This window comes from Semicossyphus pulcher, unplaced genomic scaffold, assembly GCF_022749685.1.
Source record: "Semicossyphus pulcher isolate SPU_LCO1_2020_fin unplaced genomic scaffold, fSemPul1.0.p SCAF_14, whole genome shotgun sequence".
NCBI lineage: Eukaryota > Metazoa > Chordata > Actinopteri > Labriformes > Labridae > Semicossyphus > Semicossyphus pulcher.
The window spans coordinates 16,025,258-16,039,044 of NW_027211648.1; the positions used below are offsets into that span (position 1 = coordinate 16,025,258).

The 13,787-nt window shown below is 40.1% G+C and overlaps 3 protein-coding genes across 3 annotated transcripts; all 3 read left to right on the forward strand.

The window, feature by feature from the left end:
- The first annotated feature begins 216 nt into the window (after window positions 1-216).
- Window positions 217-4,207, forward strand: cfap99 (cilia and flagella associated protein 99). The gene is made up of 15 exons (XM_069662485.1): window positions 217-330; window positions 415-559; window positions 652-746; window positions 846-952; window positions 1,034-1,211; window positions 1,350-1,430; window positions 1,630-1,698; window positions 1,807-1,893; window positions 2,000-2,088; window positions 2,670-2,874; window positions 3,050-3,191; window positions 3,280-3,431; window positions 3,508-3,713; window positions 3,793-3,985; window positions 4,130-4,207. The coding sequence occupies exons 1-15, from the start codon at window positions 217-219 to the stop codon at window positions 4,205-4,207; spliced, it is 1,941 nt and encodes a 646-aa protein (XP_069518586.1).
- A 1,064-nt stretch (window positions 4,208-5,271) lies between these two features.
- On the forward strand, window positions 5,272-10,798 carry LOC138591717 (laminin subunit gamma-3). Its single transcript, XM_069662388.1, has 9 exons — window positions 5,272-5,403; window positions 7,027-7,200; window positions 7,345-7,483; window positions 7,582-7,670; window positions 7,875-7,938; window positions 8,763-8,851; window positions 8,954-9,066; window positions 9,147-9,303; window positions 10,103-10,798. Exons 1-9 carry the CDS (start codon window positions 5,355-5,357, stop codon window positions 10,258-10,260), a joined length of 1,032 nt encoding a protein of 343 aa, XP_069518489.1. The 5' UTR covers window positions 5,272-5,354; the 3' UTR covers window positions 10,261-10,798.
- Window positions 10,799-11,965: 1,167 nt separating this feature from the next.
- mrpl35 (mitochondrial ribosomal protein L35) lies at window positions 11,966-13,780 on the forward strand. The gene is made up of 4 exons (XM_069662338.1): window positions 11,966-11,996; window positions 12,232-12,397; window positions 13,303-13,447; window positions 13,543-13,780. The coding sequence occupies exons 1-4, from the start codon at window positions 11,966-11,968 to the stop codon at window positions 13,729-13,731; spliced, it is 531 nt and encodes a 176-aa protein (XP_069518439.1). The 3' UTR covers window positions 13,732-13,780.
- Window positions 13,781-13,787: the final 7 nt, after the last annotated feature.

The window sequence follows — 13,787 nt, forward strand, 5'->3', positions numbered from 1 at the left end:
CTGAAAACAAGTCGCTCGGTTAATTTCCTCTTAAAAATGTACTTTATATGAAATTATGTTTGATGTAAAAGCAACTACTTTGTTCCTTTTGAGTCTGAAGAACATTTTTTTACTTTGAGTAAGTTTTGATAATCTATATATCGTATTTCTGTGGGCTTTTTTGCTAGCAAAGCTCTTTTCAGCAGTCTCCACCAGCTATCTGCAGGTGGATATAAAATGGCAACAAGCTATGGATCACTTGCCAAGGAGGCCATTGAGCTGCTCGATAAGTTCAGTGCTGGCAGGCACTGTTTGGATGACTTCATTGAAGATGCTTCAAAAGATCTGCAGGTACTGTTTGTAGACTCAGATCAGTGTCCTGATGCTGCTTGAGCTGACACCTGAATGTCACATACTGTATGTTGTTTCTTGCAGAAAATTGACACTGAGCATAAGAAGTTCATACTTGATGCTGTTTCTGGGTCTGTTGAGCACAAAAAGTTACTGGATGTAGTTATCAATGTCTTCTATGGCAAGAATGGGAGATGCTTATCCAGAGGTGATCGCAGCCAGTTTGTCAGTAAGTAAATTAAATAAACAGTCTTGTACTCTTTTAAATTTGTAATAATAAAATTGCCTTTGACATGTTTCTAATACTATTTTGTTCTTCAGTTATCTGTTACCTGGCCACATTTGACCTTGATGAAATTGGATTTCAGAGTTTTAGCAACATTGTCAAATCTCTGGACATCAAGAAGATGCACACAGTAAGTTAGCAATTTCTGATTTAAGTTAGTATTCTTGCATTGAAGATAACCAGCTATCCAAGGCCCTAATACCGTTCTTTACATTGTGTTTTGCTGTAGTTCCTGACTTTCTTCTTCACAAACCTCACCACATGGATACAAGAGGAGTGGAATAAAATCTATGATGCTGCCTATGTGGACAAACACTGGATTGCCCCTCTGTTAAAGTAAGAACAAGGGATGTCTTTTCGGCAATTAATAATATTCCTAAGTCAATTAATACTAGCATATGCCAATTTGTCCTTTAGATGGCGCCCTGAGATCAATATACTCCTGGACCAGCTCGCTCTCAAAATATCTAGCGGGGGTCAGATCAAAAAAGCTCCAGCTAAAACCACCGAGCCCCAGGAGTTCTCTCTCACCAAACCTAAACCTCTGGCCCTGCCTCTGCCTGAGCTCATTCCACAGCAGGAAAAATGCAAACCAGTCAGCCTCATTCTCAGTTATAAACAATATTTCCTTCAAACATCGACACACATTTGGTTTATTTGTGTACTGTACTGTGAAGAGAATATAGAAAGCACAGGTCATTAAGCTGTATATTGTCATAACTTTGTTTTATAGGTACCAAATAGCACATACAGGGCGCCTAAAGAGATGCAGATGATAGAGGAGATCAAAAAGAAGAACCATCAAAAGACTGAGGTACAATGTCTGCTTTAACCATCATCTGAAAAAGGCATATGCAACAGTTTAATATTACTGCACATTAAAAACAGAAAAGTTATTAAATGATTCTGTTAAATTTGCATATATGATCCTATCATAATATTATTATCATCAGGGATTAGGCCAGTTGTATAACATGCCTCTATGCTAACCTCCTGTCTGGTTTTCCCCTAAGGAACTACTTTATGAGGCAAATATGAAACAGTTCAGATGTGGAAATCCACAGAAGTCTGAACACACAAAGGTAGGGGCTTTTTCTTAATAACCTTTTAGATAAGAAAAATTCCATCCATGCTGGTTGAGTAAAAATAGGGTGGGTTCAGATTTCTCATGAACCATCTTTTTGTTGCAGAAAGTGATGTCTCAGATTAAGGAGGACTTTGATTCAAAACTCAAGTTCAATTCATGTCATTCTTCTGGACCCCCCTCCAGTAAAAAGGTGAGATTATCTTATCTCACTTGCTTTAGTATGATACTTATATATATCCACTATATAATAAACATATAATATCCACTGATGTGTGTATATTTCTGATTCTGATTAGTCTAACAGCTGGCCCATAAAGCTCAACAGTGCAGCTATCCTGCGGCAGGGGGCGCTATATGACCGTCAGGTGGAGGAGGAGCTGCAAAGGTACAGCTGAGTATTTACCTGCCATTGAATGACCTGTAATTATAGGCTGATTGTACCTTATTATATCTCAACATGTTGGCACAGGACAGAACGACAATGAAGTGCATAAATAATTTAATTGCAGTTCTATTTTTGATGAGTTCGGGTCATGTGGGACTCCAAAAAACTGTAAACTCACTGCAGTGATGTTTCTATAAATTATTAAGGTCCTTATTTAAATGGGACACATTTTTTGTAGCTACACACTTCCAATGGAGTAAGAGAATATGATTTAATCATCTGATGAGAGTTGAATTTCAGGAAAAGAACGTTAAATACGTGAACTTACAATGTGTTCAACAGTATGAACTTCCTGTAAGAGACAGGCCACGCCCGCTATGATGATGTCATACCCATCCAAACCATTGTTTAGCAGCAAGAAGTGTTTTAGTGAATGGATGTTGATTTTAAGCAAGCTGAATAATTTCAATGTCTATTCGTCCCACATTACCTGAACTCACCCTATATGAAATGTGGTCTCAGGTCTCTCTTGCACAGATCATTAAAAGAGTCACGTCTTTGTGTTTGTATTTGTGATACAGAGTGGAGCGTCTGGTGGAGGGGGCCCGTGAGCCCTCGTCCTTCCTGCAGTGGCAGAAGGAGATGCGTGAGAAGGATCTTCAGGACGAGCTGGCCGCGATCGAGCGTAGGCGCCTGGAGGGACGCATCAGTTACGAGGAGGCAGCTTTGGCCCGCACCCGCTTAATGGAACGCAACCAGAAGACGGCTCAGCTGAAGAAGGAAGAGGTGGGTGAAGGTCACTGGATGGCTGATAAAATAGGGAATTTGCAGAAGATTACACGGCGCTTTAAAGCGTGTAACAAGGAGGATAATTAGACAAAGGCATGGCTCTTCTCCCTCTTAAAAGAAGTCCTTTGAAAGGGTTTTAATTATGCATTAAAGTGTCTGTTTTTCCTTGTAGACTGCTGAGTTAATGCTGAGATATGCTGAGAAGAGGCTGCAGGAGGAAAAAGAAATGAGAGACCTGGTGCAACAAGTGGCAGAAGGCCATAAGAACTCGAAGGCAGCTAAAGAGAGGTTACAGAAGTACAAGCAGAGTATAGGTATGCCTCTTCGTTTGGCAGGGGTGAAGCAGCAATGTTTTTATGAGGATTCGCTTTCACTCTCTTCATTTTCCCGCACATTTTACAGTTAAAGAAGTCTCAGAGCAAAGCCGAGAGCTCCTCCGTCAAGCACTAGAGGAGGCACAGGCCGAGCTCAGCAGGAGATTTGAAATCATCCGTGAAATCCGAGCCATTGAATCGCTTCCTCACATCAGAGTGAAGAACTTTGACGACACACAGGTGAGTGAAGGAAAGCACAGATGCCATCTTTGCATTTGTCTGTTGTTGTTGTTGTTAATCTCTTGTCCCCTGTTAGACTGCAGGCCACGAGCTGCTGGGAGAGATGTCCCTGTGCGAGCTAAGGGAGCGGCTTGCTCTCCTCAAGGAGGCGCAACAAGCAGAGCAGCAGGAGAAGCGGGAGCAAATCCTAGAGGAGAAGCTGAACAAGAAGCAGATGCTGTTGGATCAGCTGGACACCATCGACCTCCACAGTAGAGCGCTGGCACAGGCTGCAGCCATCAGGTCAGGAATATGTTCAGCTCTGAAGCAGATAAACACACAAATATCACACCATATTTATGATAGTTCTGGCATATTGCAGGAAAGAGGAGAGGAGAAGCAGTCTGGGTATTCGGCAGACGGTCCCTCAGGATGAGACAGTTTTGGCTCTGCAGAGGAAGCTTGAAGAGAAACAACAAGAGCGCCAAAGACTGAAGCAAATTGAAAGCAAGCGGGCCAAAACCTCCGAGCAAACAGCCGCACACTCTGTTCGGAACACGGAGACACAAAACAGGGTGAGTATGATATCCAAAGCAAAGTAGAACTGAGCTGACATCTCTCTTTAAATAAGTTGTCTGTTTCTGTTAGTGTTGGTATTTGTCATGCTTGTGGCAGTAAACAATGTTTCTCACGCCTCTCTCCGTGTCTCTTTCTGCCAGAAGGAGAAAAGCTGGGAGGAATTGGAGCTGAGCTTAGAGCGTCATATCCAGAAGGAAACTCCTTATGTTGTTCTCTGATGGAAACATTCAAGACTTTAATATGTTGCAACATGCTCCTCAGGCCTGTGAATGCTGCATTTTAGAAACTGAAAGAACAATAGTTATATTTGTTGCATAATTAGCTTTTAATCATATTTTGTTGTTCTTAATTTGAGGCATTAAAGGTACTCTAAAAGTATTTGAATGCCACAGCGATTTATTTCCGTGAACTAACTAATTCATTTTTCCTGTCATTAGGCAACTTTTGGATTCCCAGTAAGCCAGATTATCAAAGGTTGCTTGTCCTGGCCTGCGACTGTTGTCTACTTGCAATATAAGCCTGAACTAACTGTGGCCCTGACATTTGGTAGATTCCCCCCACCTGTGTAGACAGCCAGAATAAAAGGAAGTGGCTCTTCATCTTGTGACTGGTACAGAAATTTCCCTTCCCTAAAACAATGTTGATATTAATTCTGTGGTTTGTATGTTTTGGTAACAACTTACTGGACAAAATGTCACTAAAGATTACTCAGAGCTGATTCACCATAATCATCTGTTAGAAAACACCCACTGCAAAGCTGAAATATGACAAGAATAGAACAGAAATGTAACAGCAAATCTGTATTAGTTTTACAATTAAATATAATGTATATGTAAATATATATTATATACATTTATTCTTCACAAAAAACGCAATAATAATAATATAAGGGCCATACTGACGATAAGACTTACAAAACAAACTACAAAAGTCACCAAAGATGGTCTGTACAGTTTTAAATAACTCTGTCAACATATGTCTAACACATTTTGTTTTAATAATAAATAAATGATCATTTAAATAAGACCATTTCTGCCATCTAAAGTGTTATTTCTAGACATCATAAATATACTGTACATTGGATTTGATTTAAACCGTACACGACTCATTAGCGCCCCTGCTGGCCGACCCGTGCAACAACAGGAGGTTTGCCTGAATCCAGCCCATTTTTCTCAGTTTTTCCCTCTAAAGCAAAATCACATGATGTGTGTTTTGTCATATGATACTGATGAGAGGACCTGATCCCACTTCGAGCGAGCGTCACTGACGTCCTCTGTGAAAAACAAGGACAACTCGACCACTTGTCAGGGATGCGATGCTGTAGCCGGACACTGTTTGGTGGAAGTACTCGATAATCTGTGGAGGATGGCCCGCCGGGGACTTGTGCCTGCGATATGCGCCGCTTATTTCATGGGTAAGTTTCAACTTCTCTAAGGCTACAATTAGCTAGCAATAGCAGCGTAGGTGTTATATTGGGATATTATTGAGATATACCGTAATGTTAATGTCAGTGTTAGCTCATTATAAGGCTTATTTTAGATTTCTGCTGTAGTGAAAACAGACTTAATTGAATGGAAAATAGGCAGGGTCCTCTGTGTGGCATAAAAATTAAAAACTCAACTTTTTCTGACCAATTTTGCACCCAGACTTCATTACAAACTTTCTCCTTATGAAAAAGTCAGAGTTAATGTGACGTACAGTGTTTCTTATAATGGAATTAATCCTGATGTAACTTTACATTATGGTTTGTTGTTATGGTATTGCTCTAATCTGTTTCTGGGGACTTTACTCTGCTGACGTTTGAACCTGACCCTTCCAAAACTCTCAGGATTACAGCATTTCTTTCTGCCACTTTACCCCGGGTCCAAAAAAACTTTGAGAAAGAAATGTTGTCCGAGCCAGAGCAGACTGAAGCAGAATAATCACATGACCCCATTTCTGAATAATTGCATCTCACGAGGAGGATGGCTCTTTTTCAAGAAAGCACTTAAGCACATGGCTAATGTGATTACTCCCACAATATGGGCTCTGTTTTGCTGTTACTCGTAAACTACCCCCACTTTCTTAGTGGTTGGATAAGTTCAATGGTATACTTTAGGTGCTGTGGAGTTATTTAAGATATCATAATAGCACAGTTAATTAAAGAAGCTCTGCTCTTTTCAGGTAATGAGCATAGCCAAGGGTTGACATACATAAAGACTAGCTAGGCAGACCCACTAGCAATGCCTTATGTCTTGTTTTTCACATCTTAGTACTGAATCCATATTCAGTACAGGTCTGAGAGGGAGGGAGGCATCAACTATAAACTATTAAACCAGCAAATGCCTGAAAATATAAAGGCCTACATACCACTAAGGGAGTCTTAATTTACAGCACTGTCCATTTGACCCCTCATCAAATAAAGAACTACTTTGGTGATAGGTAGTTCCTACTGTTTTGGATACATGGACTACTTGTAAATGAAGTGGTAGGTTTCTACATTTTGCAGCAGCTCTCTGTATTAACTACATTCATATTTGCATTTTTATCAAGTATTTTAAGACATTTTTTGTGTAGTAAACTACTGCCAATGTTTGTGTCATAGAAAGAAAGGAAAATGCAAGTTAGCAGTCAGAAATCCAGATTTGTCTACAACATAAATGTAGCATACCATGCCCCTTTGTCCTGGTAAAAAGCCAACATGGGATTGTTTCATTTAGAGCAGGTCTAGATCTCATAGTTTTAGAAGCAGGTAAAGCAATGTTTTGAAAGTTGCATCCCCATCAATGGTGTTTTAATGCAATCACACCCCTTAATGTTAAGTGTGTGAAAATATGAGCTAGAACAACCCTAGTAGAGCCAGAGCCACTGAACCCTGGAGGGCAATGTAAAAGAGGACGCTAAAGGTCACGGTTTAAGCCTTTAAGCCCTGCTGCTACTAGTACAAGCACAATCATTATTTCTCAGGCAAAAGAAAGAGTTGAGTTTTGCAGCGCAGCCCTGTATTAGTGCACTACCAGCAGTCGTATTAGAATCATCCTGTGTTTTTCTCTTGCAGGCATGGTGCTGAGCCAGACCACACTCACTCCTGCTGTGATGAACACCACTTTCTTGGAGAATGTGACCAGTCTGACTCTAACTCCCGTGATTCTCAGCAGCACAACCCCGGGCTGCTTTGCATTCAACACGTCTACTTGTGAGCCCTGTGCACCAGGATCGACGTACGACAACAGTGAGTCCATGACCATGAAGTCTGAAATGAAACCATCATTTAACCATAGTTAGTGAAAGGATAACCTTAAAGTTTAGTACTGCATTGGTTTACGCTGTATGAATTGAAGTCAAAGCTAAGACGTGGCTCTACATCCCTAACCAGACACCCTGATGTGTGCATGCTGTGCTGACCCCGGGCTGTGTCTATTTCCTGGAGCCTGCCTGCCCTGCACAACAGGTTTCTATCAGCCACTGGCTGGACAGCAGAAGTGTTTGCCCTGCAACCGCGGCTACTACACAAAGTAAGGAACTGATTGTGCTGACAAAATTGAAATTTTTTTGGACTTCTAAAGATACTGGCTGCTCTAATGTCTTCTGTGCATTTTTCACCGCTGTACAGTTTCACTGGAAGTCCGTTATGTCACGCCTGCCCTCTTGGATCGTTCAACAATAAGACTGGTGGAGAAAGTTGCACAAGTTGTTCACCAGGTGTGTTTATGTAGCTGTACACTAAAGTATTTGTACTGTTAAAAATCAATTACTTATATGGTTTCCATTAAAAACAGAGGCATGCTTTTGGAGAGGAATTAGACTTGCATGATTAAAATGTCTTCACTAGATCGATTATAAAAGGAATATGAGCTTGCAGATTAATTTAATTAGCTGAGTTATGTTTTTCTCGGCTGCTTTCAGGTTTCTTCTCATCACAGCAGAGCTCCACTTCATGTACACCATGTGGACTGGGAACTTTTTGCAAGTAAGTCGCACTTCAGTGTAACCAGGTTTCTGTTTCTCCTTATCTGTTGTTTGCAACTGAGACCCAGGAATCAGTGTGAAACGTTCATGAATATCTCTGTGTTTGAAAAAAAATCACTTATCTAACAACCAGACAGAACATCACATGCTTCCATCCCATGGCTCTGTTTGCCAGCACAGATGCACCCAGACATGTAAGACCAGTTACACAATTGCGGCTTTGATCAGCAAGTTGAGTGGCATGCATGACCATGTTTATGTGGATTTAAGTGGGGCTATATGTATAATGATAAACAACAATGTCGTGTACATTTAGCACCAAGATGGTCATTTTCAATCCTTAGATTTTTTTGAGGCATCTTGACCAAAATAAAGATGGTGGCTTTCAAGGACAGCAGTGAATATGAGCTCCTTCCACATATCTGAGCCAACGCATGGTGTAATGAAACCGACTTTGGCATCTAGTGTCTGGGATCTCTTTAATGGTTTATAACCACGGCTGAGGGTTGGAAGGAAGAACCATTGGTAAACAAAGCTCTTCACATTTAGACCCACCATGACAGTCTATAAAGCAAACCCAAAACTCTTAATTTACATCCTAATTTGGCTTTAAAATCTTGACAATGACGTATTTTTTTCCAGACCTTCACCAAAGCACATCCCACATGTCAGTTAGCACTTTTAAACCAAGCTGCAGCAACAGCTTAGAGCTAAATCAGCTTTGACTTGTGTTTCAAAAATGCCTGGACGTTGCTTGTGGCAGCCATGAAATTTATACTAGCTTGTGAATTTACAGTCACAACCACATGTCTGTGTCTCTGGCAGCTCCTCTGGTTGTCCCCTGTGTGAGAAGTGTCCTGGGGGTTCAGAAGCTTTACAAACTGCCACTCAAGTCTGCACACCATGCCGGCCAGGTAGTTAAAGCTGCAGGGCCCCAATAAGTAATACTTGTGAGTAGAGCAGCTAATAAAAGTCAAAATGGAATAACTTTTAAACTGATATCTGCTTCTGAACAGGCATGTTCAAGGCTGCCCAGCAGAGCACGTGTCAAATCTGCGGCAGCGGCTTCTATCAGATCCACTGGGGCCAGGAGAGCTGCGTAGTCTGCCCGGAGAATCACTACTGCCCGGTGAGTGCAACACTTCTAAGCTCTCTGTTTGATGGAAGTGGCGTGTGTATGTTTGGTTACAGTTTGTTTTTTCTCTCCAGAGTCCAGATGTGAACCCCATTCTGTGTCCCATCGATGCGTTCTGTCCGGCGGGCAGCTTGGCTCCAGGATACTGCATGGAGACTTTCTTCCGGAAAGTTGGGGAAACGTGTGAACTGGCTCCTGTCACTATCGCTCTTTTAGTTATAAGTGGAGGAGGTGAATCACAATTTTCTTTAAAAAATCCTTTTTTTTTCAAGAAACATTACAAATCAATCCTTTTTACTTCTTATTTAAAGTATTACTGTATCCAGTATGCTTATGAGCTGCCATGTTAATGCATCTTGCCTTCACTTGACACCATGTTAAAAGCTTGGGACTTACAGGAATGCTTCCCAAACTGATTGCCTTTAAAGTTGACAAGCTTCAAGCTGCAATGTCCGTATTAAATTATCTAATTATACACAAAGAAATGTATTTACAGTCAATATTAATAGCTGGTGTTTGCTATACCAATATCTGCTTTTAGATAATATTAGGCATGCCTGTTTTCTGTAGCTTAAAGGGACACAACTTATGAGGCAAAGTAAATATGCAGTGGTGTTTTAGTGGTGCTCCGCAAGAATAACTGATAAAATAGAAAGGTCGTATTGTTTTAATGAGTTTGACTTTTATGGTATTTTTTTGTAGTATTTAAAATGATAATATGCATTTTTAAATCACATTTAAACCATTTATATAAGCATAAAAGTCTCAAAAGTATATGATAATAATTGTTCTTGGAATGCCCTTTAAGCCCACTCTTATACAGACTCAGCCCATGGGAACAGTAACAGTAGCACAACAGATAATATTCAGCCTATAAACTGAGAGCACATCATGCACAAACAGGACATGATTAAATAAAATTAGAGTCATGCTCACATATTAAATCATCTGTTGTGTGTGTTTGCAGTAAGCCTTACTTTATATGGTCATGTCCTGTCTCATCCTCTGGTGTTTTCCTCTCCCCCTTCAGTGGCCCTACTCTTCATCATCTTAATGGTACTACGCCGACGGAGAGACACTGACAGAGAGCTGAATGTAGCTCGAGCGCCATTACTTCGCAAAGAGCGACCTCAGGGTCGATACTATGGGATCCCCTGTGATGCAGAACCCGTGTACGCTGGCTGGTGAACCAAAGGACCTCCGCTGAGCTTTCCTGAATGCTTGGTCGGACAAAACCAAGTGAAATCTCCGTATGGGTCCTGACTAAAGACAAAAGAACTGATAGAAGAAGACTTTTTATGTGGTGCATTTGAATATATTATTGAGAAATGGAAGTAAACTTGTGGTAGTTTGACACTGTTAAAGCTTTTCCGCTCAGAGATGAACGCTCTCCTTTCGTAAACTAGGTTATGGGATTATGAGAGGTATGTTGGAAGACTGAAGTGGAGATGTGTGCCTCGACTGGGTGGGAACTTATGAAAAGCACTTTTTAAACAGAAGTAATTGATTTACTTTGCACTCGTGTCTCTGTAGACGTGCGGGTCCTTCCATTAACTCCTGTATCTCCACAGTACCAGAGAGGTGTAAAGTGTGTTTATTTAATACATTTGATTACAGTGAAGCGTCGTCTGTGGTCACACTGGTACATTTGCTTTAATGTTTTTCATCTGCTTTTTTAAAAATTATATTTGTATGTTTTAAAGGAAAATAAATAAAAATGATTAATGGGTGCCTTATAACTCACTCTGTGGACTCATTTTAATAATACTTACTTACTTATACAATTATACCATCTTAAATTTAAATAATCTATGGAACACGAGCAATTCAATATCAAATATCTTACCAGGTACATAGCATTCATTTCATAGTCTCTTTAATGTTTTAAATAATTTTATTTTGGAAATGCTTCATAGCAGTTTGGCGGCAGATGTAATTAGCCTATCATTAGTATTTTCATATTGTTCTGGATTTAATACTCACTCTTTTTGGATAAGCTGTGATGTAATGTTCAATTGTTGGCAACGCTTGTGTTATATGCCTTTATTTCAGCAGTCATTATAATACATCTTAGCAGGAAAAAGCAAAGATATGAGTGCTATTGTTTCTGTTATAAGTTGCTACTGTGCATGTTCAGCAATGTTTACCAGACTAAAGAGAAGTAATTATTAACAGGACTGTGGTTCAGTTACACAGAACTAAACAGTTCTCTCCACTTTATGTAAACATCCAACAGGAGACCGTGACAAATCACAGATCTTTGTAACAGATAAACAAGCTAACTGAATGTGACAACCATGGAGCAGAAAGAGATACTGCTGAAAGACTGGAATCTTCAATACAAGACAGCAGTACTGGAAGAGTTGCTTAAATGCTTTACTTGAGTACAAATAGCTAACTGCTGTGAAGAAATGCTTTCTTATAATAAAAATTGTGCATTCAAATGTCACTCAAGTAAAAAATACAGTACATATTAAGAGCAAAGTGATAGATAAAGTGATAATAAGGGTGGTATATGGATTATTGTTATATGTTGTTTGTGGATTGTTATTATTGATTATAATAAGTATTTAATGTTGCAGCTGGTTGAGGTGTAGCTAATGTTATCTGCCTCTGTTGGGTTATTTATAACCTGTTTACTGCATCATATTTTACAGGGACATACATTAGGTAGGTTTAAAAAAAATGTTTTGTCTGAAATGTAAAGCAAAGCAAACATTCAGGTCTAAATATTATTTTAAAAAATATATTTCTATTATTTCCTACGGAGTTACAGGTCAATTAACAGTTGCTAGGTGGCGATAAAGAACTGTGTGCTGTTAACTTTGGATGCGACAAAAATCAAAATTGTCCCAACAGGACCCCGTACTGACGTCAGCATTCTGAAGAAAACATGGCGGCCGCCCTAGCAAGGAGGGTGTCCGGTGTGTACCAACAATTTGACATTCATACATTTTCATTTCACTCTCTGAATTATTTAAATGTTCGGCATTTTAATTGTGTTTAAATGTTCTGTCCTAATGTTAAAGAAAGTTTGCACAAGTGTAACGTTAGTTTGTAAAGTCGCCACATTATCGTTGGCTAACTAGCAACAGTGCTAGGTTTCCTCTGCACTGTGACTCCCATAATGTGTTGTCATGTTGTCCTTGTGTTTGACAGGGCTGCTGAGGCCGTTGTCTGTAACGCTGTGTGCCAAGACACCACAGGTCTGTCAGCTCTCTTGCCTCATCCAGCCTCAACCGATCTGCAGCTCTGCCGTAGCCGCTGTCAGAGCTCCTCTGTGGGCTGCAGTGTGTCAGACACCCCGGTACAACATCCTACAACGGTAAAGACTTGAAGGAACACACTGATATTCAGACTGCTGTTAAGTGGATATTAATAGGATTAAAGTGGTCATTGTAGCCGCCTGATAGTAAGCTTAGTATTGAAACACATGTCTCAATTTAAACTCTACTATTTCTAATGTCAGGGCCAACGAATGACTGTATACTGTACATTACAGCTTAAGGTATGATAACATCCTTGTCTGGGGCCTGAAAGAGCCCTTTCCTCAACCCCAAGCACTGCCTGTGGGATAGTTGCTCATGATTTTGTAAAGAAATTAGAGCACGTTTCTGCAGCAAAAGAAGAGATAAAACGACAGCAGCAAAATAATGCCTATGGTTTTGTAATGAGACGATCAGCAACAATCTTAAATATCACTGAAAATGTTTGGGTGTCTACATACATACGGCCATTTAATGCAGACTAGCATAAAATACCAGAGCCAATTTGGCTGACCCAAGTTTTTGTTGTAGATATACATTGGATCAGCCTTTGGGAGAGACTCTTCATTTGCTAATTAATACACCAACTTAAACCTTGTTATAGTGATCGCCTGTAATCCTCTGGAGTTTCAATTTGTGTTTTTGGGAATCAGACACGGTGTAGGGTTAGGATTACAGTTTGCAGAGGTGCAACAAAAATTATGGTGACCATATCTTCTTCTTGTCACTTGAATACTAGTATATTATTATTATTAATGAATATCTAAAACAGTAGAAGTAAGGCATGCACCACAAATGAAATTCTATTTCCTATTTTTTTATCTGGAGCAAAGTAAGGAATTTTAAAGTAAAGTATAACCATCTGCTGAGCTAATACAACCTATTTTTGTTAAATTCCAAATGTTTTGTAATCTGAGTTAATTTTTGTGCTCTCCCTTTGCCCTGCTTGTCTGTCTTGTTGCAGGGTATCAGCACTTATTCCTAGTCTGACTCAGCAACCAAGCAGAAGTCTTACCTACTACAGTGTGAAGAAGGGGAAAAGAAAGTCTGTAAAATCTGTGACAGAGCGCTTTATGAGGCTACACTGTGGCCTTTGGATCAGACGCAAGGTACAGCTCTTTTAGTGTAAACTGCAGTGTGTGTATCTTGGCACAATGACAACACAGTGTTGCTAATCTGACTCGTTTGTTTTTGGTGTAAACAGGCTGGATACAAGAAGAAACTGTGGAAGAAGAGACCTGCTAGACGAAAGCGTCTGAGGGAGCATGTATTCTGTAACAAAACCCAGAGCAAGCTTCTGGATAAAATGACAACCTCTTTTTGGAAAAGGAGGAACTGGTATGCAGACGATCCTTACCAGAAGTACCACGACAGGGTCAACCTGAAGCCGTAATTTGCTTATTCATGCTGTAAGATCTTGTTTTCTGTTTGACTGTAATGTAATAAAGT